Source organism: Rattus rattus, chromosome 6 (genome assembly GCF_011064425.1).
Source record: "Rattus rattus isolate New Zealand chromosome 6, Rrattus_CSIRO_v1, whole genome shotgun sequence".
Taxonomy (NCBI): Eukaryota; Metazoa; Chordata; class Mammalia; order Rodentia; family Muridae; genus Rattus; species Rattus rattus.
In genome coordinates, this window is record NC_046159.1 from 21,080,307 (window position 1) to 21,106,753 (window position 26,447).

The window sequence follows — 26,447 nt, forward strand, 5'->3', positions numbered from 1 at the left end:
CTTTACCTGGAAAGACTCTGCCAGGGAGGAAAGGGGACGGTTCGGTAGAGGAGAGAGGGTAGAGAGAGGTGTGGACTCCACAACACCAAAACAGAAGGTTGGGGTGAGCTGGGAGCAAAGCTTCCAAGTACATGAGGCCACCTGGGTTGTGTGCAGGGCTGTCCATGTTTGTTCAAAGGACAGATAGATCTGTTCGTGAGGCAGGGGAGTGCTTGTGTGCATCTGGGAGTACTTCCCCACTGTCAGAAGCCAAGGGGAGGGGTTTCTCCTTTGATGGCACTTAGATGAGGGCTCCCAGGTTCTGCTACTTTGTAAAACTGGCAGGAGGCTGGGAGGAGAATTCTGTCTTCTCAAAGGGACAGAGAGGGAGTTTGTAATTGCTCATCTTCTAAATGGGATTTGGGAAGTTACTAGGGTTGGCTTAGGCTGAGGAGAGTGTGAAGGCTTATGACCATCTTGGTTGGGGGAGGGAAAATGTTAAGTCTATCAATGTGAGTGGCACCATTGTGGCAGAGAAAGGGACTGCCAGCCATCTGGTCCTGGAAAGAGCAGGAGGGACAGAATCTGGTGTGCAGAGGGAAGAAAAGCACATCGAACAAACTCCCTCAGGGATACAAAGTATGACTTCATTCATTTATGGATAGGGTCATGTATATCCCTGGCTGACCTGGGACTCACTAAGTACATAACTCAGGATGGCCTTGGTCTTCTGATCCTTGAGGCTTCTGCCTCGAGTGTGCCACATGCAGTGTATGTGGTTCTGGCTATCAACCTCGGGGCTTTGTGCATACCAGACAAGCAATCTACCCACTGATTTTATTTTATTTTTTTATCACTCTACCTTCCTTTAAAATCTCTATACAGAATGTAAGGTCTGCCCATTGGTTTTGTTGAAAATCAATGACTGGAATCTGTTGAACAAATGTATGAGAGCTGGCAAGACTCTTCCCTTGAATTGAAATGGCTCAAGGAAGCAAATAAAAATGGAGTAGCATTGGTTTGGGAGACATGAAGGAGAGCCAAGAAATTATAGACGCATTGGATTTCTGACAGGTCCGGGTCAGCTGCACTTTCTCCTGGACTGCAGTGTGCCCCACCCCTAGGCACACTGACCTGTGAACAAGGACAAAGGAAGTTTCTTGAGGTTTGGGTCTGTTAAATTGTATTCTGTCAACTAGGAGACCCACACTATACCCAAAACCTTGATTGCATGAGAGCTCATTGCCTTTTTTTTGATTGGTTGGCTGGCTGGCTGGCTGGCTGGCTGGCTGGCTGGCTGGCTGGCTGGCTGGCTGGCTGGTTGGTTTGGGATAGTCTCAGTATATTGCCTAAGCTGGCCTTGCATTCAGTGGTCTTCCTGCCTTTGGTTATCTACAAATAAATGTGATTTTCCCTTGTTCTCAACCTAGTTAAATTTTATTCTCAGTTAATAGATGAAAACTCTACCTAACCCCCCAACTTTTCTGGTCCTGTTTAGTAAGAATTGTAATTGCTTCTCAGATCTTCAGCTAGGATTGAATGTGATGATTTCAATTCTATAATAAAATTTCAAATTTATAATGGGTTCAGTTTGATAATTAAGATACCCAGCTCCTGTAATCACACCTGGCGTGGTAGCCTTGAATCTCCTCTCTGAACTCCAGCAGAGAAAACAAGAGTGTGATGGCTGACTTCCTGCATTTCCCTTTCTCTTCGTTCTGGCTTGCCAACCTAAAGCATCCTCTCTGAGACCAGGCGGGAGCTTAGAAGAGGGGAGAGCAAAGGGTCTTGGTGACACATGCCCTGTCTCCTTAAGCAACAGCTCTTTAAAGTCAGTATCACAGGGGACACTTTTGGTATAATAATCCTTTGAGATGGCCACTGACGCTATAGATAATAGATTGAGGATCCATTAACATCCTAGCACAAATTAATGTAGTCACACATCATCCATGAGGATCTGAATGGCCGCATAAGGGTAACTAGTTTATGTGGGAAGCTGCAGTGGGAAACGGAATGGAAGCAGAGGTAAGGAATTTAAAAGAAGTGTAGTCAGAGTTCTAGGGTGAAAGCCTGGGCTCCAACAGGTCAGACTCACCACACATCATAAACCACTTAAAGGTGAGAAGCAGAGAGAGATTCCATCCACATGGCTACATAAAGAAGAACAGATAAAGGGTTCTGGTATCCCCATGTTATATTTCAGTTTTTGATATGAACTTAAGTATAAATAGAATGTAGGCAAAGGTCGGCAGGCGAGCATGCTGAGGCAAACCTGGTCAGAGTCATTCAACTGATCAGCTTTAGCATGAGGCAGGCAGGTGTAGGAAAAACTTAACCGAGGGGTTCCTCTTGGCTTGGGCTTTGCACGCACCCATCTGACAGTGCACCTAGCAGCCAAGGACCCTGCATCAAGCTGTACACACGTACCCTACTTCGAACTGTGCCCCCTAATACTCCCTTGGTGACTCCTTTCATGGGCCACTTGTCCATTAAGACTTTTTCAAAATGTATCTGGGAACTGGAGAGAGGAGGCTGGAACTATTTTGAGTGCAAGGTCAGTCAGTCCGATTGTGTCTCCTGGGTGAACTCTCGAGTTGAAACCTCTCTGCCACCTTACGCCTATGCATAATTGAGTGGGCATATGATTAAAATCTGATGTGTGGGGAGAAGGGGTGTGCACAGTGAGTACAGCAGATGCTGTCATCGTCCATGTCTGTCAATCATGCTCGGGATAACCCTTAGCAACAAACTCCTCCTGCACCAGCCCCAAACAATAACCACTACCCTTGAGTGCACGCGACTAGCTCAAGGAGCTGACTGCTGGCTTGAGCGTGCTGTTGCCTCTGTTAGCGGAACTTTCTTCTGAATGAGCCTCCTTGCTACTCTTCCATTCCTGGAATAACAACGGGAGCCAGCAAACACCAGTAAGTAACAGCTCTGATACTGCGAGGTGGCCTAAAAGTTCTTTCTGCTGCCATCCCTGTGAGGCGGGATAGATTAAGAGGACATGGGGATGGACAAAAGCCATCTAGAACCTGTTGGGAGCCTTTCACCAGCTAAGAATCAAAAATTCTAGCACAAGGTATATTTGTTGTGAAGGATAGTTCTCTTATAGAGAAATATTTTCAGAAAAGAAAAGAGCCACAAATCAGGCTTTAGGCCTGAATGTATGTGTGTGATCTCAAACTTGCCATGCCCCTGCCTCAGCCTCCCAATTAGCTGGATTGCAGGCATTCACCAGCACAGCCACATGTGGAGATCTCAGCTCTGTGCTTTGCACTGCTACTGTTAGCTGATGTTTTGCTGGGGGAAAATGGGCTGGCACCTTGGCAGGGCAGGGAAGCCAGCTACTCTCTGTGCTAAAGAGGCACGTGTGTTCCTGCCCCTTGCTACTAGACAATTGCCCTTGCTCACTTAAAAAATTAGCACGTTGGACAGGTAGACAGGACTTGGAGCTTGATGCTGGCCGCCGAGGAGATTTTTCATAAGGTTTCTGCCCTACACTCATGTATCAAAGGATGGATTGGTCGACAGCTCTGCTAGGCATGCAGATAAACAGATGGCCATCCTCTCATGACCATAAAGCCCCTTTCGTTCTCTCCTTTGAAAATCGAAGGGATGGAGTGGGGGCATCTTTAAGATAGAATGTCTAGGGCTGGAGAGATGGCTCAGTGGTTAAGAGCACCGACTGCTCTTCCTGAGGTCCTGAGTTCAAATCCCAGCAACCACATGGTGGTTCACAACCATCTGTAATGAGATTTGATCCCTCTTCTGGTGTCTGAAGACAGCTACAGTGTACTCATATACACTAAATAAAATCTTTTTAAAAAATGGAATGTCTACCCCATTTTCCTCAAGCCTGGATTTAAATAAAAATCTCTATCTATGATAGCATTACTTATAAACTTAACAGACGCTGCAGGCTGAGAACAGAGACGTCAGAGACAACTTAAGGCCACTCACCTTCCCCACAAAAAGACAGTGAACTGATCTCACAGCCAAACCTACTTACCTTCTGGTCTTTAGCGCATAGATTCCTCTAGTTGTAAGACTAACACAGCACAGGAGAGAGAAGTTAGATCTTCCCCCTTGCTTGATAAAACTGCACAGAAATCCATTTCTTTCCCCAGTTTCTGTTTCCTAATTTCTTCTAGAATACAGGAAATCCGAGGTCACGGATCTGTGTCCGGTAACATTACATTACCATGTTCCTCGCTCAACGAGTCCTCGCTCAGGAAGACACAGCAAACTCAGCATTGAAACACATGCGACGAGGTAACAGCGGAGGAGCTGGGCTAACCGGAGATCACAATCAGGGTTCTAAGAACTCCTGTGGTACCTTTTTCTTCCAACCTTTCAATGTGCTTGCTCTAAGCTACTCTTGTATAGTTCCTCCCAGGACACACTCAGCCTGTCGGTTTGTCCAGGAATCTGGAAGAATCCAGGAAGACTCCTGAGCCCCTTTTATGCTGCTCTTTTAACTTTAGTGCCCTCTGCTGCAAGCCATGTTTAGGCAGCTCCCAAGCGTTACTCCTTGATACCTCTGCTCAGTGGGTGTCTGTGTCTGTCTGTCTGTCTGCTTCTCTCTCTCTCTCTCTCTCTCTCTCTCTCTCTCTCTCTCTCTCTCTCTCTCTCTCTCAGCTTGCCATCCCAAGTCATGACTGTGGAAGTGTCCCCCCCAGGGCAATGACAGAGCACTCTGTTTCCTACCTCTCAGAGATCATGCCTTTGCTTCCCTGAAAACAATTATCTATTTCGTGTAGTTTTGCAGATGCCTTTGAGAGGAGGACCAATCTAGCCTCAGGTGTTCAATTATGGCTACAAGCAGGAGATATGTCCAGATCATTAAAAAAAAAAAAAAGTACAGCATTGATTCTTCCTAACTGCTCACCAATTCCATTTGATATAGCGCAGGGATAGCCTTCTCTCTAACCCATTAGTTTAGTCTTCACCTGCCTGCAAAACTACATTGTCTTGTCCTAAGTGCACCATTCAATGTTTGAGTTCAAACAGACGGATTGTTTCTCCTCACTGGAGATGGAAGCTAAGCTGTCCACTGAGAGGTGGTATAGATAAGGCAATCTCTCACCCATCCAATCACACCCTGAGAACTGAGTTCGAAGGCTTACAAAGTGAATCACATGATCATAAACAGCCACGTGTGCTGGAGCAGCTCAGACAGTGGTAGTTTCCCTGTGAAACTCCCAACCAGCATACTCAGCAAGAACAAAAGAGAAAATGTATGAAAATCCACCTTCTAGCTTCCTGTTGCCTTATTCTGTAGTCTGTATTGATCTGATGTCCAGGAGAATGCGTTCTTCTGTGCCAATGTCTTCTCTTACAGTCATTCAGTGCCGATGCAGAGTTCTCTGACTTTGCCTCTTTCCAAGATTAAATGTGTATCAACCATATTGACTGCGCTGTTGTTTTTCCTAGTTTACACGGTGTCTATAAATACATCTGGTTAGGATACAATCCAGTTCTGTACAAAGGTCTTTTTTTTTTCTTGCCGTGGTGGAGGAATGTGGTTGAACCCCTTGACTTTTGTGGGAGGGAGCATCCTTAAGCTGAGTTGAACCTGAAAATTCTATAACTGACAATCATACTTACCTTAGGATTTCCTCTTGGCTTGTACTGTCTGGTGTATCCTCTCCTGGCCGAAGCCACCATCAAAACACTTGTGTCTGTGTCATACGCAGAATTCAACACTATGATACTTACTTACAACTAATCCAGATGAACAGGAACGCTATGTCTGTGATACAGGAAAACGGTGTGCAGGTTATCTGCGTTAAACCCCAAACCACAGCACAAAGAAGCATGATTAAAAATGGAAACGACCTCACGACTTGAGGTCGAGGCGAGGGGATTGTCAGAGGGTTGAGGCCAGCTTGGGAGACAAGGTGAATTCCAAGCCAATTGTGAGTCTAAACGAAATTAAAACCCCAAACAAAATACAAAACACAACCCTTCAGAGCTGGGAATGGCGCCTCACACCTATAACTCCAGCCCTAGTAAAGCAGCCAGATGTAGCCCAAGATCAGCTCCTACTGCAAATCAAGATCAAGGCCAGCCCGGCTACCTGATACCCTGTGCCGAAAGACAAAACCACGAAGAATCCATTGAGTACATTCCAGAAGCATCAGGCCCAGGTCTTCTCCAGGACAAAGAGGCCGTGCTAGGATGACACGTGCTTAGTGGACAGACCTTTCATGTGGGGATGCGGGCAGATTCAGAGTCAGTCTATGATGCTATGTGGGACCTTTATGGGCTAACTCTGAGATGCCTTTAGGGACTTTTAGAAATGCTTATGGAGATCTTGCACAGCGTGGACTCCTTTAACACATACCTCAATACTGTATTAAAAATGCCATGTTATTTGAGCTGTAAGTGAACCATGATAGTATTTAGGTCTCCTATTTAGAGAGCCCAGGAACCTAAGTCATAATCTAACTCCCCCACCCCCCCATTATTATTAGTCTATTTTTAATTTTTTTCCGTTGTTTCAGTGGTGAGGATGGAACTGAAGGCCTTGGGCAGCCGTCACTGAGGTACCCAGCCCTGGACAGCATCTTATTATAAGCCGCTTTCTGTATCACACTTTGTCTTTCAAGAGCTCTTTTTTTTTTTTTTTTAAGATTTATTTATTTAATGTATATGAGTACACTGTAGCTGTCTTCAGATACACCAGAAGAGGGCATCGGATCCCATGACAGATGGTTGTGAGCCACCATGTGGTTGCCAGGAATTGAACTCAGGACCTCTGGAAGAACAGTCAGCGCTCTTAACCATTGAGCCATCTCTCCAGCCCAAGAGTTTTTTTTTTTTTAACAAAAAAATCCACTGTGATGACAGTATCTTATGTTTCCTGAATGTGCTGAGTCTTTTACAAGGTTGCCTCTCACCTCATAACCACACCACAGAGGAAACTGTTGATTTGTTTCACTTTTTGAAAACAAAGTTTCACTGTTTACTCCAAGATAACCCCAAACTTGTGGCAATCATCCTGCCTCAGCCTCATGAGTACCAGGATTCAGGGAAAAACTCACTGTGCCTAGCCTGTTTGCCTGTTTGTTATAGCACTAGGGCTCAAACCCAGGCCCTTGCCCATGCGAGGCAAACACAGACCACTGAGCTCTACCTGGAATTCCAGTCAGTGTTATAAACTCTCATTTTGTAGATAAGGAAAAGTTCAGAGAGGTAAACTAGCTTGCTGTGGTTCCCCTAGCTGGTGAGTAATGGACCCACTCTCTTAAACTACAATCCATACCCTCTCCCACACTCTCTCTGGGTGCCTGTGGTGATCTAATCTATGGACCAGAGTGACATCATTAACCTATCAATCACTACAAATTATTTACTTATTCTCTTACGGCTGTCATATAGAAGGATGGTGGTGGTGGTGATTATGGTGCTTTGAATGATAATGGCTCCCATAGGATCTTTAATATCTTGCTACCAGTTGGTGGAACTGTTTGGGAAGGATAGGGAGCTGTGGCATTGTTGGAGGACCTGGGCCTCTAGGGTTGCGCTTTGAGGTTTCAAAAGACTTCTGGGATTCTCAGTGCACTCGAAGATCTTCCAGCAGTGGGGCAAGGGGCTTTCTGAGGCTCAGCAGAGAGAGGCCCAGGACTTGTTCCTGGAGTTTGGTTGCAGCGTGTTCCTCAGCAATCAGACGCCCTATAATGGCAGCATCCCTGATACCCACAATGCCAGGTGCACTGGGCCTCAGTGTAGTTTGGTGATGAACTTTGGAAGCCACGCAAAGGAAAGGGTATACAGGGGGTTGGGCTACATAAGTTCATGTGTCAAACAAACACCAAAGAAATTGAGCCTGCTTGTCTCTTCCCCAGATTGCTTGCACAGAGGAAGTTCTATCCTGGGATGCTAACATCAGGGAAGCCCAGCAGCTCTGCTCCCTACCCGCTATGTTCCTGTCTTTTGTGTCTGCTTACAGAATCCCATGTCATGCTGCTCTCTGTAACCTTGGCCCCTGGGTACTGATGCAGAGGCTCTGTCCAGTATGGAATTCAGGGCGGAAAAACTTCCCTGCTCTTTCTACTGAACTAACCTTGTTTGGACCAGTTTTAAAGTCAGGGTCTCATTCTTCAGCTCTGGCTGTCTACTCTCTATGTAGGGAGGGGCTTCTTGGAACTCACCTAGATCCATTTGTCTCTGCCTCCCTAGGGCTTCAATTAAAGGTATGTGCTGCCATTCCCAGCTAACCAGGCATTCATGGTGGATAATTAAGAGGAAGATCATAGCTCATGGTATAGCTAGTAACCTGCATGATGCTGGAACGTTGAGACATTTAACAGAAGCTGGGAAGACATGAGGAACCGCATGGTATCACACTCCTGCCTGGGCTGACCAGCCATGCTGGAATGCTAGCTGTTGGCCTGGACCCACTCAGAAGCAAACAGATGGGCATGAGAGAAAGGCTGACAGCCATTCCTCAGCCTACGCATAGACCCATCAAAGGGCAATTTAAGCTTCCAGGCAGCCATTCCTCAGCCTACACATAGACCCATCAAAGGGCAGCTGAAGCCTCCAGCCCAGGAGAACTTCTAGGATGCTAGACTTGGGCAAAGCCATGTGCCATAATGTCTTCAGATTGTATTTTTAAACATCTTTACACTCCCTCTTCTAACCCTCACATTCCCAATTTGCTTTGGAGACCCTAATGAAAGTCGTACATTGCTTAATGATAGGCTACGTTCTGGGGAAGGTAATATTAAGTCATTTTTGTCATAGTACAAACACAAAGCGTGTTTACATAAACTAAGACAGCTGAGACATCACTGGGTGACATAATGTTACGGGAACCATGTTTGTATATGTGGTCTCTCATGGACTGAAACACTTTCATGTGGCTTCAGATCGCTTTATATAAGAGAAATGAGAACGTTCCAGTAAAGAAGTTTGTTCAAGGGCTGGAGAGGTGGCTCAGCAGTTGAGAGCATTTGCAGCCCTTGTTCTCAGCACGGACAACTGAAATTCACAGCCCATTTCCAGAGGGATCTGACGCCCTCTTCTGGCCCCAACAGGTACTGCATGATTATGGCGCACATAGAGACATGCAGGCAAACACTCAAACATAAATGAAAATAAATCATTTTTTAAAAAGAAGCTTGCTTAAGTATGTTTATCTAATCGTTGTTCATAATTGCTTCAAAGAAAAAAATACCCTAAATATACTCGAAACCCGTTTGCTGGCAAATGGATAAACAGTGTATGTGAGCTCTCTCCACTGCAATGTTATTTGACCACACAAGGGATGCTCGCTATTGGCACCTAATGCAACTCCGATGATAATTCTGTGCCCGTAGAATATATAATTCATTTCCATTTTCATGAAAGATCCTGGGATGGTAAGTCTGTGAAAACATAAACTTGTTCGCAGTCTATGTCTATGGCCAAGGGGACATGAGCAGAATGGGTTGGGAAGAAATAGCAGATAACTGGAAATGTTTTAGGCTTTCTTTATGTGTGATGAGATTTTCTAAAATTAGAGGCTGGGGGAGATGGCTTGGTGGATAAAGTGTTTGCTTCCTAAGCTCAAGGACCTGAATTTCGGAGCCCCAGCACGTCCCTAGCAGGTGGATGCAGATGGATTCCCACGGGCCAACAAGCTTAGCCTATCTGAAAAGCTTCGTGTTTAATTAGAATTCCCATCTCAACAAAATAAGGCGGAGAGCAGTCGAGGAAGGCACTTGACCTCTGACCTCTTAAACTAATGCTAACAGTTACTCAGTTCTCTGACTCACCAACCTAGGGGATTATGCGTTTTTAAATAGGTGAATTTTATAGCATGTGACTTATTTCTCAATAATAGTTTGAATTAAATCCTAGGCATCTGTCATTCAAAGAAAAAAAGATGGATTGCCTCTCTATGAGCAGAAAAATATTGAACACATAGATATGAAACCTTTTTTGCTTCTTGGATAAAGTCCTGAGATTTTTTTTCCTCACCCACTGAGTTTGAGGTTTAGTGAGTTGAGGAAGACTGGATAGCGGTGTTTAAATCATAAAGAATAATGTGTCATAAAGAATGGCGTCTTCAGAAGCCGGATCCTGCCTGGCTCCCATCACTCAGAGCCTTCCTCATATTATGAAGGAAGCCCCGCCCATCATTGAGAGGCGCCATCACCAGCGTCATCAACCGATCCCACCCCATCTGCTGAAGATCGTCCTGGTGGATGACTTCAGCTCCCACGGGGAGGATCCTGAGGGAAGGAGGAGAAGGCACGATTACTGTTGGTCACGAGGTTGGCACTTAGGAGTTTGGGACATGGTGAGTATCTCCCAGAGGGAAAAGTAAAAGAGAATTTAGTGAGGGTCTATCTGTGTTGGGAAAATTTAAACTTCATGAAGCCAGGAGGACAGTTCACCATCTCACTTGTGCAAGGAGGGAAACAAAGACACAGAAGGGCACAGTGTGTCCAAACTGCATGGTCGGTCAGTGTGGGTTCGGGGTCAGGCTCAGAACCATGTGATTCCAAAGTCCCTGCTAATGGACTGTGACGGAGACCCGAGGTTGAGACCCAAGTGACCCCAAGAAGAGATTCAGAGCCTCTCCTTATAAGGCAAGGACCAGATTTCTCAGGTAAGGAGACCTGGAGGGAAGAATGCTGGGATTCCGGGATTACTTGCAGTGGCCATAAGTCTTGTCCACAGGCTACCTAGCCCCCGGTCTAGCCTCAGACACACGAGAAAGAGGCAGATTGTAGACTTAATGCTTGCTTCCTTTTAAAAAGTTTTCCCGTTTTTGAGACACGGCCTCATGTAGCCCAGGTTGGCGTAAAGTTCACTATGCAGTCCAGGGTGACCTTGGTCACCCTGTCTTCACCTCTCTAGTGCTGGGATGACAGACGTGTGCCACCACATTCAGTTCCGGGAGCACTGAGGATGGAATGTATGGCTTCCCGAATGCTAGGTGACCTTGCTTAGGTGGCCCATCTGTTCTCGTCAGCTTCACCACCAGGGTGCACCACCATGATGGGCCTGAGGTTTTGCCTTCTAAATTTACAAACTCCAGCTTCCTCCCTTAAAAGGTAGATCCTCAAGAATTGTTAGATCTCCGAGATTCACTTTCTTTACATGCAAAACATGGCTGTTGGTTGTCATAACCGTGCTAAGGACAGCCAACATGATTTCTCAGTGCTACCAATTTTGGGTAGCAAATAAAAAGAAACTAGGATTAAATTACAGAGCCAGAGATCTGGGCTGATGAGAAGGACAGATTTTAGATTGTGTGGGCTTTTGAAGTGGTAGGCTTTTGTTCCCTCAGTGGGCCTCCTTAAGGATGAGAGAGACGAGAAGGGTTTTTGAGTTTGAGGTCACTGAGGAGAAACATGGAAAGAGGGCGGGGCTGAAAACCTCAGCCCCTGAGGAAATACTTCTCTTCATTTACACAAATCCCCATTCTAACAGTGTAATTAATTCAATGAGAAAGGAAAACACATTTTATAGAACGGAATTTCCTGGAAGTCATGAATGAGAACGAGTTTCATTCACTTCCGGTTGTGGGGATGGGTCTCAACTTGTACCCTGGTTCTGCTGATAAGGAAAGGGAGACCTAGACATGCACCTTGGAGACCTGAAGGCCCAGGCCCCGGCCCCACTTGGCCCTGTCTGAGGGAACCTTAGACAAGGCCTCTGACTTCGCTGGGACTCAGCTTCTTCATGGAGCTGATGCAAGGGTTGAGATGGAAAACCTCAAAAGATCTCTCCACTCCTACCATAGTTCTGTAATCCTATGCTCCCTAGTGGGATAGTAAAACTTAATTCAAGACTCTGTAGTGGGACAATAACATTGAAAGTACAAGCAAGATCACTTACAAGGACAGCAGTCTCGTGAAGAAAAGCCAGACAACCATCCCTACTGTCCCAGCTGCCAACATCATGTGACCATCATTCTCACCTGGGCCTGGAATCAAATTACGTCTTTGTCAACTTATTCTAGTTACAGCTACTGTGGTAGGAGGGTGTGGGCTTGCATACACCACTGTGCGCATACGGAGGGAGTGCCGTAAAATGGGGCAAGGGCCAGCCAGATGGCTCGGTGGACAAAGTTGCTTGCCTTCAAGCTGGAGGACCTGAGTTCGCTCCCCAGGAAACCACACAGTGGAAGGAGAGAACTGGCCCCTGTGGGCTTCCCCTGTCTTCCACATGTGTGCTGTGGTTTATGTGCACCCCCACTACAGAATAAACAGGTAAATAAACAAACAAAAGAATAAATGAATACATAAAGTAAAAATGAAAGCAGGCAAGTTTCGGTGCCATAGCCACATAAGTGTTGATTTTAGGATCTGGCTACTCCAGAGGTCACATATACATTCATTTCTTGAGAGAGTCGCCAATCAGAATTGTATCCTTTGGCTGTAAGCAGAGAGATGGTATGGGGCGTTTAGTAAGACTGACCAGCTGTGCACATGGTTTCCGAGCCCCTGGGTGATTAAAGACAGTCTGGCTTTGCCCCTAACTGGATGTGTAATTTGGAAAGTATTTTGCTCGTCCCATGCCTCAGTTTCCCTTCTTCTGTAAATTGGGGATACTTTAGTGCTATCATTCATAGGGTTCTATAAATGATTAGGTGAATTGATAATATCAGTGATGCCAGTCCTTGGGAGGCGAAGGCAGAAGAATTCGTTTGAGTTTGAGGCTAGTCTTGTTTGTGGAGTCTGTCTCGAAAACCAACGGAGCCAAAAACCACTCGCGCCCTCAGTGGATGACTCGGTTGGTTATTTGGTTAGCCATTTTGCATACTACTTAGCAATTTGCATGAAAGCTGAAGCTGATTTCAAATATGCAAAGAAGGCAACTGGGAGCGCAGTTAACAAAGGCAGAGACAGGCTTTACAACAAGGGAGGGGAGGGGGAGGAGAGCCCTTGTAAACAGTCTGGGAAGAGTGAGTCGTGCTTGCACAATATTGAGAGTACACTCTTCAGCTAGATTCAGCCAGATGCTGGCGTAGAAGCTCGCTCTCAGCGTTTGTTCCCATTGTGACTGGAGCGGAACAGCCAGGGACGTGTAAAACAAAGCAAAGCTGAGGAATCTGGTTCTTGAGGAAGCCTTGTAGTTAAGCCCTGGGGATTCCCCAGGCTGACTCTGCAAACTCATCCATCGAGGCTACCAAGCCGGCCCTGCCCTGCTTCCTTACCCAGTTTCCAGTACCCAAAAAAGAAGCTCTCAGAAATCTATGATGGTGACCCCAGCTAAGACTCCTGGCCATGGAGGATACAAATCCCGAACTGGCCATCTCCTGTAACCAAGCAAGACTTCCAATGGAGGGATAGGGACATCCTGCTTACAAGATGTGCAGAAGTAAAAGACAGAGCGAAATTTGAAGGTAGGGCTAACTAATATCTGCCCCAGCTTGAGACCTAGGCCTTGAGAGGGAGTCCTGTAGGATGATGTCATTACGCAGCGAGGCGGGTCCAGGATAAGGCGAAGTCTATCATTGGATGAGAAGGAAGGGTAGGCGGGGGAAAAGTCTAGGAAGAAGAGAGGAGGAGGGGCGAGAAAAGGAAGCTGGAGACACAGGAGGTCAATTTTATCTTGTTTAGGTGGGCGGTTTCTATTTTTATTAATTGGCAGTGAGTTTATTCTGTGGACGTACTGTAGATTGAGAATTTGACATATACATCTAATTGTTAAACTACAGTTTCTAGAGCTTTGATTTTTACCGTGCTACAGGGGATGTGAGCAAAGTTCCCGGTGGGCAGAGAGACTCCCTGTCCTAGTTCTGGAAGCCATGCTAGGCTAGGCTATAGAATGCCTGGGGCTAGCATGGTGTGGTGCCACACTAGACCGTCGCCTCAGGGAACGCAATGTGTATGTCAGGTGTGGTAACAATCTGCCGAGGAGACAGAGTGTGAAAGCGGCTGGCAGAGAAACTCCCACGGATCCGCGCGGAGTGAGAACGTGTGGGAACCGGTAGCCACCGATCCTTCTTTTTTTTTTTTTTTTTTTTTGGTTTATTTTTTACCGCAACAGAGTCCACCCCTAACACTGCTAATGATACTCTGCTATACTTGCAGACAGGATTATCCTAGCACAATCATCAGCAGAGAGGCTTTACCCAGCACCTAACGGAAACTGATGAAGAGACCCACAGTCAAACATTAGATGGAGCTTGGGGAATCCTGTAGAAGAGACGGAGGAAGGATTGAAGGAGACAGAGGGGCCAAGGACATCACAAGAAAACCTATTAGAATCAACTAACCTGGGCCAGAGGGGCTCACAGAGACTGAACCGCCAACCCCAGAGCGTGCAGGGGACTGAGATAGACCCTCTGTACAGACGTAACCATTGTGTAGCTTGGTCTTCATGTGGGACCCCTAAAGGAGGAACAGGGGCTGTCTCTAACTGAGTTGCCTGCATTTGATCCCTTTCCTCCACCTGAGCTGCCTCATGTAGCTTCCGTAGAAGATGCGCCTAGTCTTACTGTAACCTAATATGCCGAGGCTGGTTGATATCCACTGGGGTGGGGGTTCACTCCCCTTTTCTGAGAAGAAGGGGAGGAGGAGTGGATGAGAGAGGGGAGGTGAGAGGGAGGGGATGGGAGGAGAGAAGGGAGAGGAAGCTGTGATCAGGATATAAAATAAATAAAATGATGATGATGATGATGGTGATGTACTCCCAGCCAGTGAGTCACATCTCCCAAACAGAGGTACTCAGGGATGGGGAGAGGAATCAAGGAATGATACGGAATGTCTTGGGGGAAGGCACTGGGCAAATGCTATCTATACCCTCAGTCAATGTTCTGGAGCTGCTTGCCGCAGAGTGGCATCACCCACAGGCCAGTGCAGGACTGTATAAAATTTCTGCATCGCATCCATTTTTTTGCACGCAGGGCTCTGCTGGGGTGGTGTCTGGTTGGGAGGAGAACTGAAGGATGAGAAGTTTCAGGTTTACAACCAGAACTATCCAATCCTACTGAGATGTACTTATAAGGCACACAAAGAGAAGAGGTCTTGCACACGCCCCAAACACTGGCCTGGAAGCTGCTACAGCTGACGTGGTGGCCATCTTGGATGCTCCAGTTGATGTGAACATTGGGTGGTAGGTTCTGGAAGGCTGCTGCTTCCAGGAAAAGACAGAACTAAGCGATGGTACATGGCAAGCCAGGATGCCATCAAGTTGGGGAATACTGACACCAGTCCTTGAACTAAGGTAAGCTATAAAGCTTTCATTCCAAGGGTCTTGGAGGATAGGAGAAATAGCATAAGCCAGGCATGGTGGTATAAGCCCATAGTCTCATGATTCAGGATGTAGAGGCAGGCAGGAGAGTCATAAAGACAAGGCTAACCTGGGCTACACTGCATGCATATTTGAAAGAGGTGAATGGGGGCTTGGAATACTGACAGCCAGATCCAGACTTTGCTAATTTTGTGACTTTGAATAGCTCCTTAACTAGACACTTGCATATTTCTCTTTAAAATGCAAAATGTGACCACTGGTAATTCCTCCAGTTTCCCTAGCTCTTAAAGGACATAGGATAAAGATTACATGGACAGTGTGGAGAGTCATACAAGAGAGAGAGAGAGAGAGAGGGACACCATTTGAAAACATGGATAATGTAAACTCAGGTCGCACAGTAACCATCCTCATTCACGATGGCCTGGGTGTGGCAGTTGGACGCTAATTCCAATCTGCTCTTGACCTGGGTCAACTGCCAGGAGTCGCAGCAGTCTAGAACATAGCAGACTCTAGAGTCTTTTTTGGTTCCTGCCCAACTTAAGTAAGAATGGCCTTCACATGACAGTGAGGTTGATAAGAGCATCTCTCTCTGCTCTGGCCCACTGGTGCCACTGGGCTTACTGTATTGTCTTCTTTTAGGGCTCCTGTGTCTGATGATATTAATTTCGATACATCTGAACTGAAAAAGTATGTGCTGGCAGCAGATGGGTTTGTGTGGAAGCTGTGGTACCACTATGATCCTAGCTCTCGAGCCTGGATTGATCTGGGTGATGCCTCTGTTCCGATGACACGGGCATGCTGAGGGAAGCTAATCAGAATGAATTGTGTAGGGCTCGTCTGTCTTTGATGATTGCAATGGAGGTGGAGTGGAGAAGCAGAGAAGGGATAAATAAAACTTATAACAGTGATAACAACATTAAAAAAATCCCTAAAGGCCTTACCCCAGTTTAAAAATCATAGACATTTGGCATTATCTGGATTTTCAGACAAATAAAACAAAGATATTTAGCACTTTAGAAAGTACTGGAGAAATCTAGCATTATTGAGCCATGATGAACGATGACATTCCACCATCATTTGTGAAGGGCGGTCACCGCACAGTGAACGTTTCCTCAGGATAAGAAGAGGTTAGGTAGAATTCTGAAGAGCACTGTGGGGCTTTCCAGCCCTCTTCCCTGTGCTGACCTGTTTCTTGGAGAGAGATTGGTAACTCTCTTGCCGTGTATTCCGCAGGAGTCTTTCCCTCGTAGGCATCGTGGCCACCAACAGGATCTTCTTGGAAGGGATCGGGGCTCTGGATGGTGGGATGCTGCTCTGTGGAGGTCAGAATGTGGAACTTGGCCTGAGGGGTGAGTACTTTCCATCCTCTCTGTGGGTCAAAGTAGAGGGAGATGTAACGGAAAGTCCTAAGAATTTGGGAATCCTACAACTAACTCAGCTGAGCGTTTTGCTCAAGAGATGGACAGATGAGCACATTTTCAGTCCCTAGGGTGAAAAGCAAGTCGTAGGCAACAGGACTCTGGAGCGGAACCCTCTGGTACAGGCCTGAATCAGGAGAGCTTTGGTGGGCAGTGGTAGAACTGAGGCTGGGGAATGTTTCTTTCTCTCCAGAGGATTCCAGGCATTTCTAGTGAATTTTCTGGAGTACACCATCCGTGGGGAAGGCAAGTCCTCAGACTTGACGGACAAGCACCCTGCCACTGAGGTACAGCCCAAGCTCCTTTAGTTTTGAGACAAGGTCTTTCCCAGTTGAACAGGCTGAATTTGAAGTCACCATTCTCCTGTCTTAGCTTCCGAAGTCAGACTCCCCAATAGGAACTTTAGGGGTTAATTCTTATATTTTTTTAAAAATAAGATGGCTTTAAAAAAGCTTTTATTACATATCTCTCTCTCTCTGTGTGGGCGTGTGTTGTGTGTGTTGTGTGTGTGTTGTGCGTGTGTGTTGTGCGTGTGTGTGTGCGTGTGTGTGTGTATGTGTATGTGTGTGTGTGTGTGTGTGTGTGTATGTGTGTGTGTGTGTGTGTGTGTGTGTGTGTGTGTTGTGTGTGTGTGTGTGTGTGTGTGTGTGTGTGTGTGTGTGTGTGTGTGTATGTGTATGTGTGTGTGTGTGTGTGTGTGTGTGTGTGTGTGTGTGTGTGTGTGTGCGTGCGTATGCAGGCGTGCGTGCGTGTGCGTGTGTGTGTGTGTGTGTGTGTGTGTGTGTGTGTGTGTGTGTGTGTGTGGAGGTCTGGATAACTTGCAGGAGTCTCTCCTCCCACAGCCTGAGTCCCAGAGATGATGATTCAGCTTAGGTCATCAAGCTTGGCGGCAGGTGTGCCTAGTTCTTGTGCCGTCTCACCAGCCTGAGGCTGACCTAAAAGCGCCACCTAGCAGAACAGAATTTGCCGAAGTCAGAGAGAACAGCACGGGTCTCATGCCGCCACCGCAGGTGGAGTGAGCCTTGAAAGGTTTTGGACATGTCATTTTTGGACATGTCATTTTTGGGGTGTCAGCATATGCCTGGCTCTTAAAAGCTTGAGTCTGGGTGCCATCCTCAAGATGTAAGGGAAGAAGAGACAAGGTCAAAGGTCAGCAGAAGTCAACATACATGTTCTTAAGGCCCCGGCTGCTGTATCAAGCACCTTGCATGGCGGCAAGTGCTGCAAAGTTTGCTCTCCATGATAGCAAGCGATTAAAATGACAACGAACTCTGTAAAAAGAAAACACCAGGCCCAGGCTCTAAGCCACGATCTGGTAACTAGCATCTGCAAAGTGTCCTTTCCCTTCCCCAGACAATATTCTATAGCTAAGGTGAGTGATCGCCAGGCCACTGTGGTATACAGAGGAATGCCCTCTGTCCTCTCCTCCGTTCTTACTCTCTTCTTTCTCATTGAGACTGATGATGTATTTTTTTTTTTTAAACAAAATCTCAATCATTCGATTTAACAGTGACGGACAGACACTGAGGTGAAAGCCGTTACCTCAGAGAGGGCAGCTGACCTTCCTCCTCAGCTGCCGTCCCACCAGCAACGCTCCTCTCTCATGCCATCTCAAAAGCCCTCCTTCGAACTTAATGTCCCTCCCTTCTTCTTCCGGTGTGTCTTTCTACCCATCCTCCTGACTCCCCCTTACTCTCTATGGTTTTTTTCTTAATAATCCTAGGTTCACTTCCTGTCCACTGGTTGCTCCCTCCACCTCTTGACCTATGGTTGGTTTCATTTAATCCTGTTTACGATAAGCAGAAACTCCTGGATTAAACGTGTGTGCTAAGGCTGAGCCACACATCTGAACACACGTGGTTTTTTTTCCTAGTAAACATCACAATCTCAGGGTTCACAATGTGGTCAAATGTCCTGCACCAATAACACGACAGCTATGCCCAATTAGGTTCCAGTCAGGACCCCAAATTTCTGTTACCCTTGTCTAGTTCGTGCCTCACCCCACAAACACCATTCTTCAGAGGTGAAAGCTAAGTCCTTCCTGCATCTTGGTCTTGGCGACTTTTCCCGTGCGCGGAAGGAAAGCATTTTGTTGGATGCCTACGTGAGGATGATGGGTCAGAATGCTGGCTCCTCTTAGGTGACCAGTGTTGAAACAGCGGAGGTTAATACCACAAGGATTTCAGGCCCACAGTAGCACGATGGGGACCACGGCTTTCCGAAGTGTAGCTTTGCCACACTCAGTATCACGCCTATGTGGTCTTTAGGCAGAGAAAGGGCGAAGGGAGAGAGTGTTCTTTTCCTCCTAGAACCACACCTGAAAGTCATGTATACTGTTTCTCTAAGCAAAGGGGTGGAGGAACTGAGTTTGGCCATGGTCATGTGCCCAGCTCAACCAAATTCCCCAACTTTGGACCCAAAGCCCCCATTGCTTCTTAGTTTGTCCTGGCGCTCTTGCCTTTCATTTTCCCATGCTTTGCCTAGAGCTCTGCCCAGAGCTCTGCCCTTTCAGTTTCTGTAGTCTAGGATAGCCTAGCACTCACTGTGCAGATAACACTAACCCTGAGTTCACCGTAATCCTCCTGCCTCACCCTCCCAAGATGCCGGGATTACAGGCATGATTCCCCAATTTTTTTAAAGCCAGGATCTCACTGTATTTTCCTAGAGACCTAGGCTGCCTGTAGATCAGGCTGGCCCTGGACTCATGGCGTTCCTCCTTCCTCTGCCTCGTGAGTGCTGGGGTTACATGTGTGGGTCACCATGCTGGGCAATGGTGGATTTTTAGCAGTTCCGGGCCTCATGCTGGGCATCGATTGCACCCAGGGCTACACCTGGCCTGAGTGTGCGATTTTAAATGTCAACCTTGCTGAAAATCTGAGGGGTGACTGGGAAAGTGTTTCACTATTCCTTTGCTTTGATGACGGCATTCTCTGACGTCCAGGTGGCCTGATTTGCAAGCGCAGCTCTTCGCTTCTTTTTATGTCAGATTTTTTTTTCTGTCTACTATTTTTGCCTTTTAGTTTTTACATAATGACTGTCTACATCTGTGCGGGGTAATGCGCTATTGTGCTCTGTGGAGTCCTTGTGTATTGAAGCAATCAGGATGATTAGCCCTCCAACACACTTCACCATCTCCTCATAGCGAGCACTTCCAAAATCTGCTCTTCTAGCTATTTTTGGGATTTACAGTGGATACTGATAATTACATCCATCCTGCCCAGCTTAAACTTAGCCTCCCTCCAAACTATAGCATCTATCCATTGACCAGCTCCTAAGCCCACCCTGTTAACTCCCGGCCTCTTGTAAGCACTACTCAGCTTCTGGGAGACCAGCCTTTTCAGGTTTCACATATGAATGAGGTCATGTGGCATTTGCCTTTGTGTGTGAGACCCATCCCTGTCATGTCCTTTTAATGTCTGAATAGTTTTCGGGTGTGTGCTTGTGTGTGTGCGTGTGCATGTGCATGTACGTGCCTGTGCGTGTGCATGTGGACATGTGCGCATATGTACTTGCCTTCACACACTTTCTTCAGACTCTCATCTACTGATGGACACCATGATTGCTCCTGCATCTGGCTGTTGTGAGTGGTGCTGTGGTGGAAGGTGGGACACTGATGGCGTGCTTTCATTTCCTTTTGAATTTCCAACATCCAAGTGGTCAGGATGTTGGCTCCTGTGGTAGTTCTGGGTTTCACTTTTGAGGAGTTTGCGTATTGTTTTGCATCCTGGTCATAATATCTTACATCCCTATCCTGGGGTCTAAGAATTCCATTTTCAGGGCTGGAGAGATGGCTCAGTGGTTAAGAGCACTGACTGCTCTTCCAGAGGTCCTAAGTTCAAATCTCAGCAACCACATGGTGGCTCACAACCATCTGTAATGAGATCTGATGCCCTCTTCTGGTGAGTCTGAAGACAGCTACAGTGCACTTATATATAATAAATAAGTCTTTAAAAGAAAAAAAAAAAAGAATTACATTTTCTACAGACCCCTGCCAGCATTTTCTGGGTTTGTCCTTTTTGATAGCAGGTTTTCTAACAGGAAGAAGTGTTATTGTGGTTTTGATTTTTCATTTTCCTGATGGGCAGTGTGCCCAGCCTGTCCTCTAGACACTTGTGAGGATCTTTGCTTGTTTGTTTCTTTCCTGCGTCCATCCCTCCCTCCCGTCCTCCCTCCTGCCCGTCTGCCTGGCGCCCCACCTGCCTGCCTTCCTTCCTTGGTTTTTCGAGACAGGGTTTCTCTGTGTAGCCTTAGCTGTTCTAGAACTTGCTCTGTAGACCAGGCTAGTCGTGAACTCAAGAGATCTGCCTGCCAAGTGCTGGGTGTGTGCCACCACTGCCCAGCTAATTAAATTAAGTTAATTAATTAATTAATTAATTAATTAATTCCGTTTTTTGGAAATAGGGCTTTTCGTGTAGTCTTGGCTGTCTTGGAACTAGCTCTGTAGACCAGACTGGCCTCAAACTCACAGAGTTCCATTGCCTCTGCCTCATGAGTCCTGGGCCTGGCTAATTTAATTTGTTTGTTTGTTTGTTTGTTTGTTTGTTTTGAGGCAGGGTTTCTCTGTGTTGCCCTGGATATCCTGGAACTAGCTCTATAGACCAGGATTGCCTCAGACTCAGAGAGATACGTCTGCCCCTGTCACAAATGCTGAGATTAAAGGCACGTGCCATCGCCACCCGGTCTGCCCTGTCTTAAATAGCAGAACCTGAAGCCTACATACCAGAGCTGTATGGAGTGCTTTTGTTCTGACAGGTATGGTTAGTGGTGCTCGTGGATGTGTGTGGACAGGAATGATGGGTAGGAAGGAAGCCAGCATTCACATCGCACCTGTATAACCGGTCCTGTGCCAGGGATTAGCGCATGAATTGCTGGGTTCAGAATCTACTCTGTCACATGTCCCCCAACAAGCACGAACACATTATTAAATGTGTGCTCTGCTTAGTGAAAGTTAAACTCACAAGAGCTATTAGGAGAGGTGTTACGAGCAGAGACTTCATGAGGGGGAAAGAGAGCGATCGGAAAGGCAGAACAGACTAGAAGAATCAAGCCAGATTTGGCTCATGCCTGCAATTCCAGCACACAGGAGGCTCAAGCCGGATTGCTGTAAGTCCAGGGCCAGCCTGGGCTAAAGAGTGAGATCCTGTCTCAAAGAATGAAATAATATAATAGACCCAAACAATCAAGCATGAGACTCTGCGTTAGGATCTCTAAATTTCACGTAAGAATCCTGGCTCTACGGCGCATGCCTGTGGCCCCAGTCTTGGGAAGGCAGGTGAGGTGGAGCCCAGGGCGTGGAGACTCCAAGGTCAGCCAGCTTAGCTTGGTGGATGAGCTTCCGTCTCAGTGAGAGACCCTGGAAAGACCCCCAGGTATCAACCTTGGATCTCCACGTGTGTACACATCCATATAAACACAGTGCAAACGCGACACTTATAAATACATTTTAATTAAAAGATAAACTAAGGAGTAAATAAACTGAAATAGCAAAGTTGGAAATTGTTCGGCAAGAACAGCTGATAAAATTATTATTTTATGAGCAATTTTTAATTTTTAATTCATAAGCGAAGGCTCTTATTTATGCCAACTGTTATACTTTTCCTTTCGTAATTTTACATGGATTGGAAAATTCCATCAACTGGGAAAACTAAAGGCTAAATTTTCTGTTTTATTAGGATTTGAACAGGGTCTTGCCTTGAACTCATACTGATCTACCTCAGCATCCCTTGTCCTGGGATTGTAACCGTGAGCTAACATGGTTACAATGAGCTACCTCGTGTTTGAATTTTTTTTAAAAAATTATTTTATGTATCTGAGTGGTTTGCCCGTGCATGTGTACACATGCATGTAGTATCGCCGGCAGCCAGAAGAGGGCACCAGATTCCCCTGAAACTGGAGTTACAGATAGTTTTGAGAACTCCGGTGGTGCCAGGAATCTAACCCAGGGTCCTCCGGGATAAGAACCAGTTTGCTAGAACACTGAGCCGTCTCTCTCGGTGCCACAGAATTTGAATTTGAAGTTTTTAATGCTTGAACGTTGAAAGCAAAACCAGAAACGAATTAGATAGGGTATAATGTCTGTAAGAACTACAGACTCATGAAGGGAGACAGGGGACTTGGAAGAAAAGATGTGTTTTGTTACCATTTGGTATCCACGAGCCGCCGCACTTGCTATGTTTTTGAACCCTCCCCTATGGTAGCTGGCCCTTTCTGTGGATGAGGAAGCGGAGGCTCAGGGACGGCGGCGTTCTGTCTAACCAGCCAGATGGGTAAAGGTGGAGTCAGGTTGTGAACACAGGCCAGTCTGACTCCAGTCTGTGAGGTAGGAAACTCCGTGAGTCAAGAGCTAGAGTAGGGGAAGAGGCTCACCAATTTCGAATGTCACTCGATAAGGCTAATTCCTTAGGTAGATACACTTGTACTGTGCTACCTGAATCAACAGGGTGTGGGCCGGCTCTCTGGCCAGGTCTCCTACAGAAGGTTGCCGACCTAGACTGGAACAACTCACTTCCAGAAATTGCTACCCTTTGAGGTCACCATGAGGAGAAGACACAGGAAATATGACACTAGACCAGTAGGGTGAGATTTTTTTTTTCACCAAAACCATATTTTGTGGGACTAGAGAAATGACTCACTGGTTAAGAGCATGGGGTGCACTTATAGGCAGCCAGCGTTTGATCCCAGCACCCATTGCGGGAGGCTCACAACAACTTTCAGATCCATCTCCAGGGGAACTGATGCCCTTTTCTAGCTCCTGTGGGCCCCTGTACTCACATGCACACCTCTCTCCCCATGCACATGCATACACACACACACACACACACACACACACACACACACACACACACACACACACACACGCATACAGGCACACACTATAAACAAAAAAATTAAAATCTTTAAAAGCATGTATTTTTGAGGCCAAATATGAGTACATATATTAGAGAACAGTTTGGTTCTCCATCAGGTTGGCTGGAAGAATATTCACAGATCACAAGTAGTGGATAAATGGGAAAGCGTCACCTAAGTCAGTTGTCTCTCATTGTGTAGCATTATTAGCTCAATCGAGTATCTTAGCATAATATGCATTCTTTTCTTTTATTCTGCACTGGGAGTCATTACACTGAGTTATATTCTCAGGCCTCGTATTACTTTTGGCCTTGAAATATACTCTCACTGGGTTGACATTTGCTTCCAGAAAGGAACTCTGGGAGAAACTGAAATGCAAAACTTTTGTCTGGTATCTGAAGATTGTTGTCTGATATGGAGGAGTTGGTAAGCCACGGTGCAGATTTGGAATGCTTCATTGTGAAAAGATAGGGCTAGAGACTCAAAGCAGCTGAGGGATTGCCCCAAGCCACTCTGCCCAAGCCCCTCCTGCCCAAGCCCCCCTCCTGCCCAAGTCCCTCCTGCTCACAAGGCCCCTTCTGCCCAAGCCTCCTGCCCAAGCCCCCTCCTGCCCAAGCCTCCTTCTGCCCAAGCCCCCTCCTGCCCAAGCCTCCTTCTGCCCAAGCCCCTCCTGCCCAAGCCCCCCTCCTGCCCAAGGCCCCCTTCCTCTTCTACTCTTACTTTGGCTCTTGGTCTTGAGATGTCCTTTCTTCTCTTGCTTTCCCACCTCTTGTTCTTTCTCTACCTCTGTTCCCTTTGCAAACTGCTGCCCTTGGCTCTGAATCCCAGGTTTGGCTTCACTCCTCTCAACTGGGCAGGAGCAGATCGCCCTCTGCTGGTTCTGTTTTCTGTTATCCCTCAGTATAATCAAAACAAAACCCTCCAAATACAAGGCTCCGGGGTATCTTCTTTCCAACAGTGTGGTTGTGTTTTTTCCTTTAGATGAAAAATTCATTGGATGGAAGTGTTTGCCTGGACGGAGGACCTGCGCCAGGCAATTCTCCCAGAATGGAACCTTGCCACGACTTCACTGTACAGGTATCTCCGTCCCACCAGCATCCTTCTCCAAAGGTAGTGGGTCTTCACTGACCCAGTCCCTGAGAACCAGGGCTACAGGTTAGCATTTACTTACTGTTAGAGGATGGCGAAGGCCGGAAGCGAGCATTCAAGCATTCAGGGTGATGTGTAAGCATGTATTTAAAGAGTGCAGTCGTGACAGGGAGGCCGCAGGGGAGGGAGACCAGGCAGGCAAGCTGTTTTATGATATTCATTCTCCAGGTGACCATTTTATTGGCTGTCACCCTCCCCCGCCCCCACCACTTCTTTCCTCTAATCTCATGGCTATGTCATTCATTCTGCTGATGTGTACCTTGGAAGCTGGCCATGCAAGACCATCTATGCTCTGGCAAAGAGAGGGAGAAGGAATGTCCCTGCATGGGTTGGAAGAGATATGGCACCACACAGAGCTTGTTGTTATAGGATTCTGTCTTGAGAATACAGACATATTTTATATTACCTTGCATTAAAAAATTTATTCTTCTTTCCTACATCCCTACTGCAGTTCCCTTCCCTCCACTCCTCCCAGATCCCCCTGCGTCTTTCCCCCAGATCCACTGCTCCTCCATTTCCCTTCCTAAAACAGTAGGCCTCCCAGGGCTATCCACCAAACATGGCCTAACAAGATACAATGAGACCAGGCATCAAACCTCATATCAAGGCTGGACGAGGCAACCCAGCAGGAGGAAAAGGGTCCCAAGAGCAGGCCAGAGTCCTCACTTTGCTTTTTAAAAAATGTGTTTAAAGATCTATTTATTCCATGTGTATGAGTGTCTTGGCTACATACATGTAGGGGCACTGCATGAGTGTCTGATGCCCACAGAGGTCAGAAGAGGGCATAGGGTCCTCCTGCAACCGTAGTTACAGATGGTTGTGAGCCGCCATGTGGATGGTGGGAGTGGAAGCCAGGTCCTCTGCAAGGGCAGCCAGTGCTCCTAACTGCCGAGCCATCTCTCCAGCTTTGCCGCCCGAACTCTCCCACCCACCTCCTTCCAAGTGTTGGGCCTACAGGTGAACGCCAACTCTCTTGGTTATGAAATACCAGCTTCCTGCATTCTAGGCAAGGACTTCCTCCGTGAGTAACATTGCTGGCTATCTTTTTACTTTACATGTTGCTCTTGCAGAGACGTTTAGGGGGTACCTGCTCTACCCTAGCCACAGAACAGTTGGGAACCTGAGTCACAAAGACTCATCCAAATGAAGGCTATGTCAGGCCGGGGATTCGAAGGAAGCCTGCCTCCCTGTGATCAGCATCACTTGGGCTTCTGTTGGTGGTCTCTTAGCTTCCGTTGAGAGAATTCTTCAAAGATGAGTTACAGCTCTCATCCATGCAAGCCAGGATTCTTTGAGACCGCGTTAATCAGTTATTCACTGCTGTCGCAGAACACCCGTGACCAACAACTTAGGATCACAAGCTTTATTTTGGCTCGAGGCTTCAGTCCGTGGATGCGTGTTTCCATTGTTCCGGTCTCTGTGAGTTTTCTCTTGTTCCGGCTGCTCCAGGGGCTTGTGTCTTAGGCTACTCGGGTGGGACCACGCTGTCCCCTGGGGGAGATGCCAAGTTGCCTGTGATCCTGTCTCCGAACAGCTACCTACTGTATTAGCCTCGGGGGCCGTATTTCAAGAAACATAGACAATTAACTTTTTATAAAAATAAATTAGATATTCTCATTCTGTAGTTCAGCTTGGCCCAGAACTCAAGATCCTTCTGCCTCAGCATCCAGAGAGTTGGAATGTGCACCAACCTCCCCTCTCAGCTAGCAAATACATTTTACACTTGATCTCAGCCAAAGGGTCAAGAAGCCATAGCAAATGACTTTTAAAAACTATTTATTTAAATTTATTTTATTTTAATTTATTAATAAATGTCAGATCATCTTGAACTGAGGGTACTAGTGGTTG

The 26,447-nt window shown here is 46.7% G+C and overlaps 1 protein-coding gene across 1 annotated transcript; it reads left to right on the forward strand.

The window, feature by feature from the left end:
- Positions 1-4,187: 4,187 nt before the first annotated feature.
- Galnt8 (polypeptide N-acetylgalactosaminyltransferase 8) lies at positions 4,188-26,149 on the forward strand. The gene is given in 13 exon segments (XM_032906543.1): positions 4,188-4,257; positions 7,548-7,698; positions 10,100-10,146; positions 10,149-10,205; positions 12,406-12,419; positions 14,881-14,928; positions 14,930-15,048; positions 15,826-15,972; positions 16,417-16,535; positions 23,742-23,857; positions 24,432-24,527; positions 25,557-25,620; positions 26,049-26,149. Coding segments are annotated over 13 exon segments (1,149 nt in total).
- Positions 26,150-26,447: the final 298 nt, after the last annotated feature.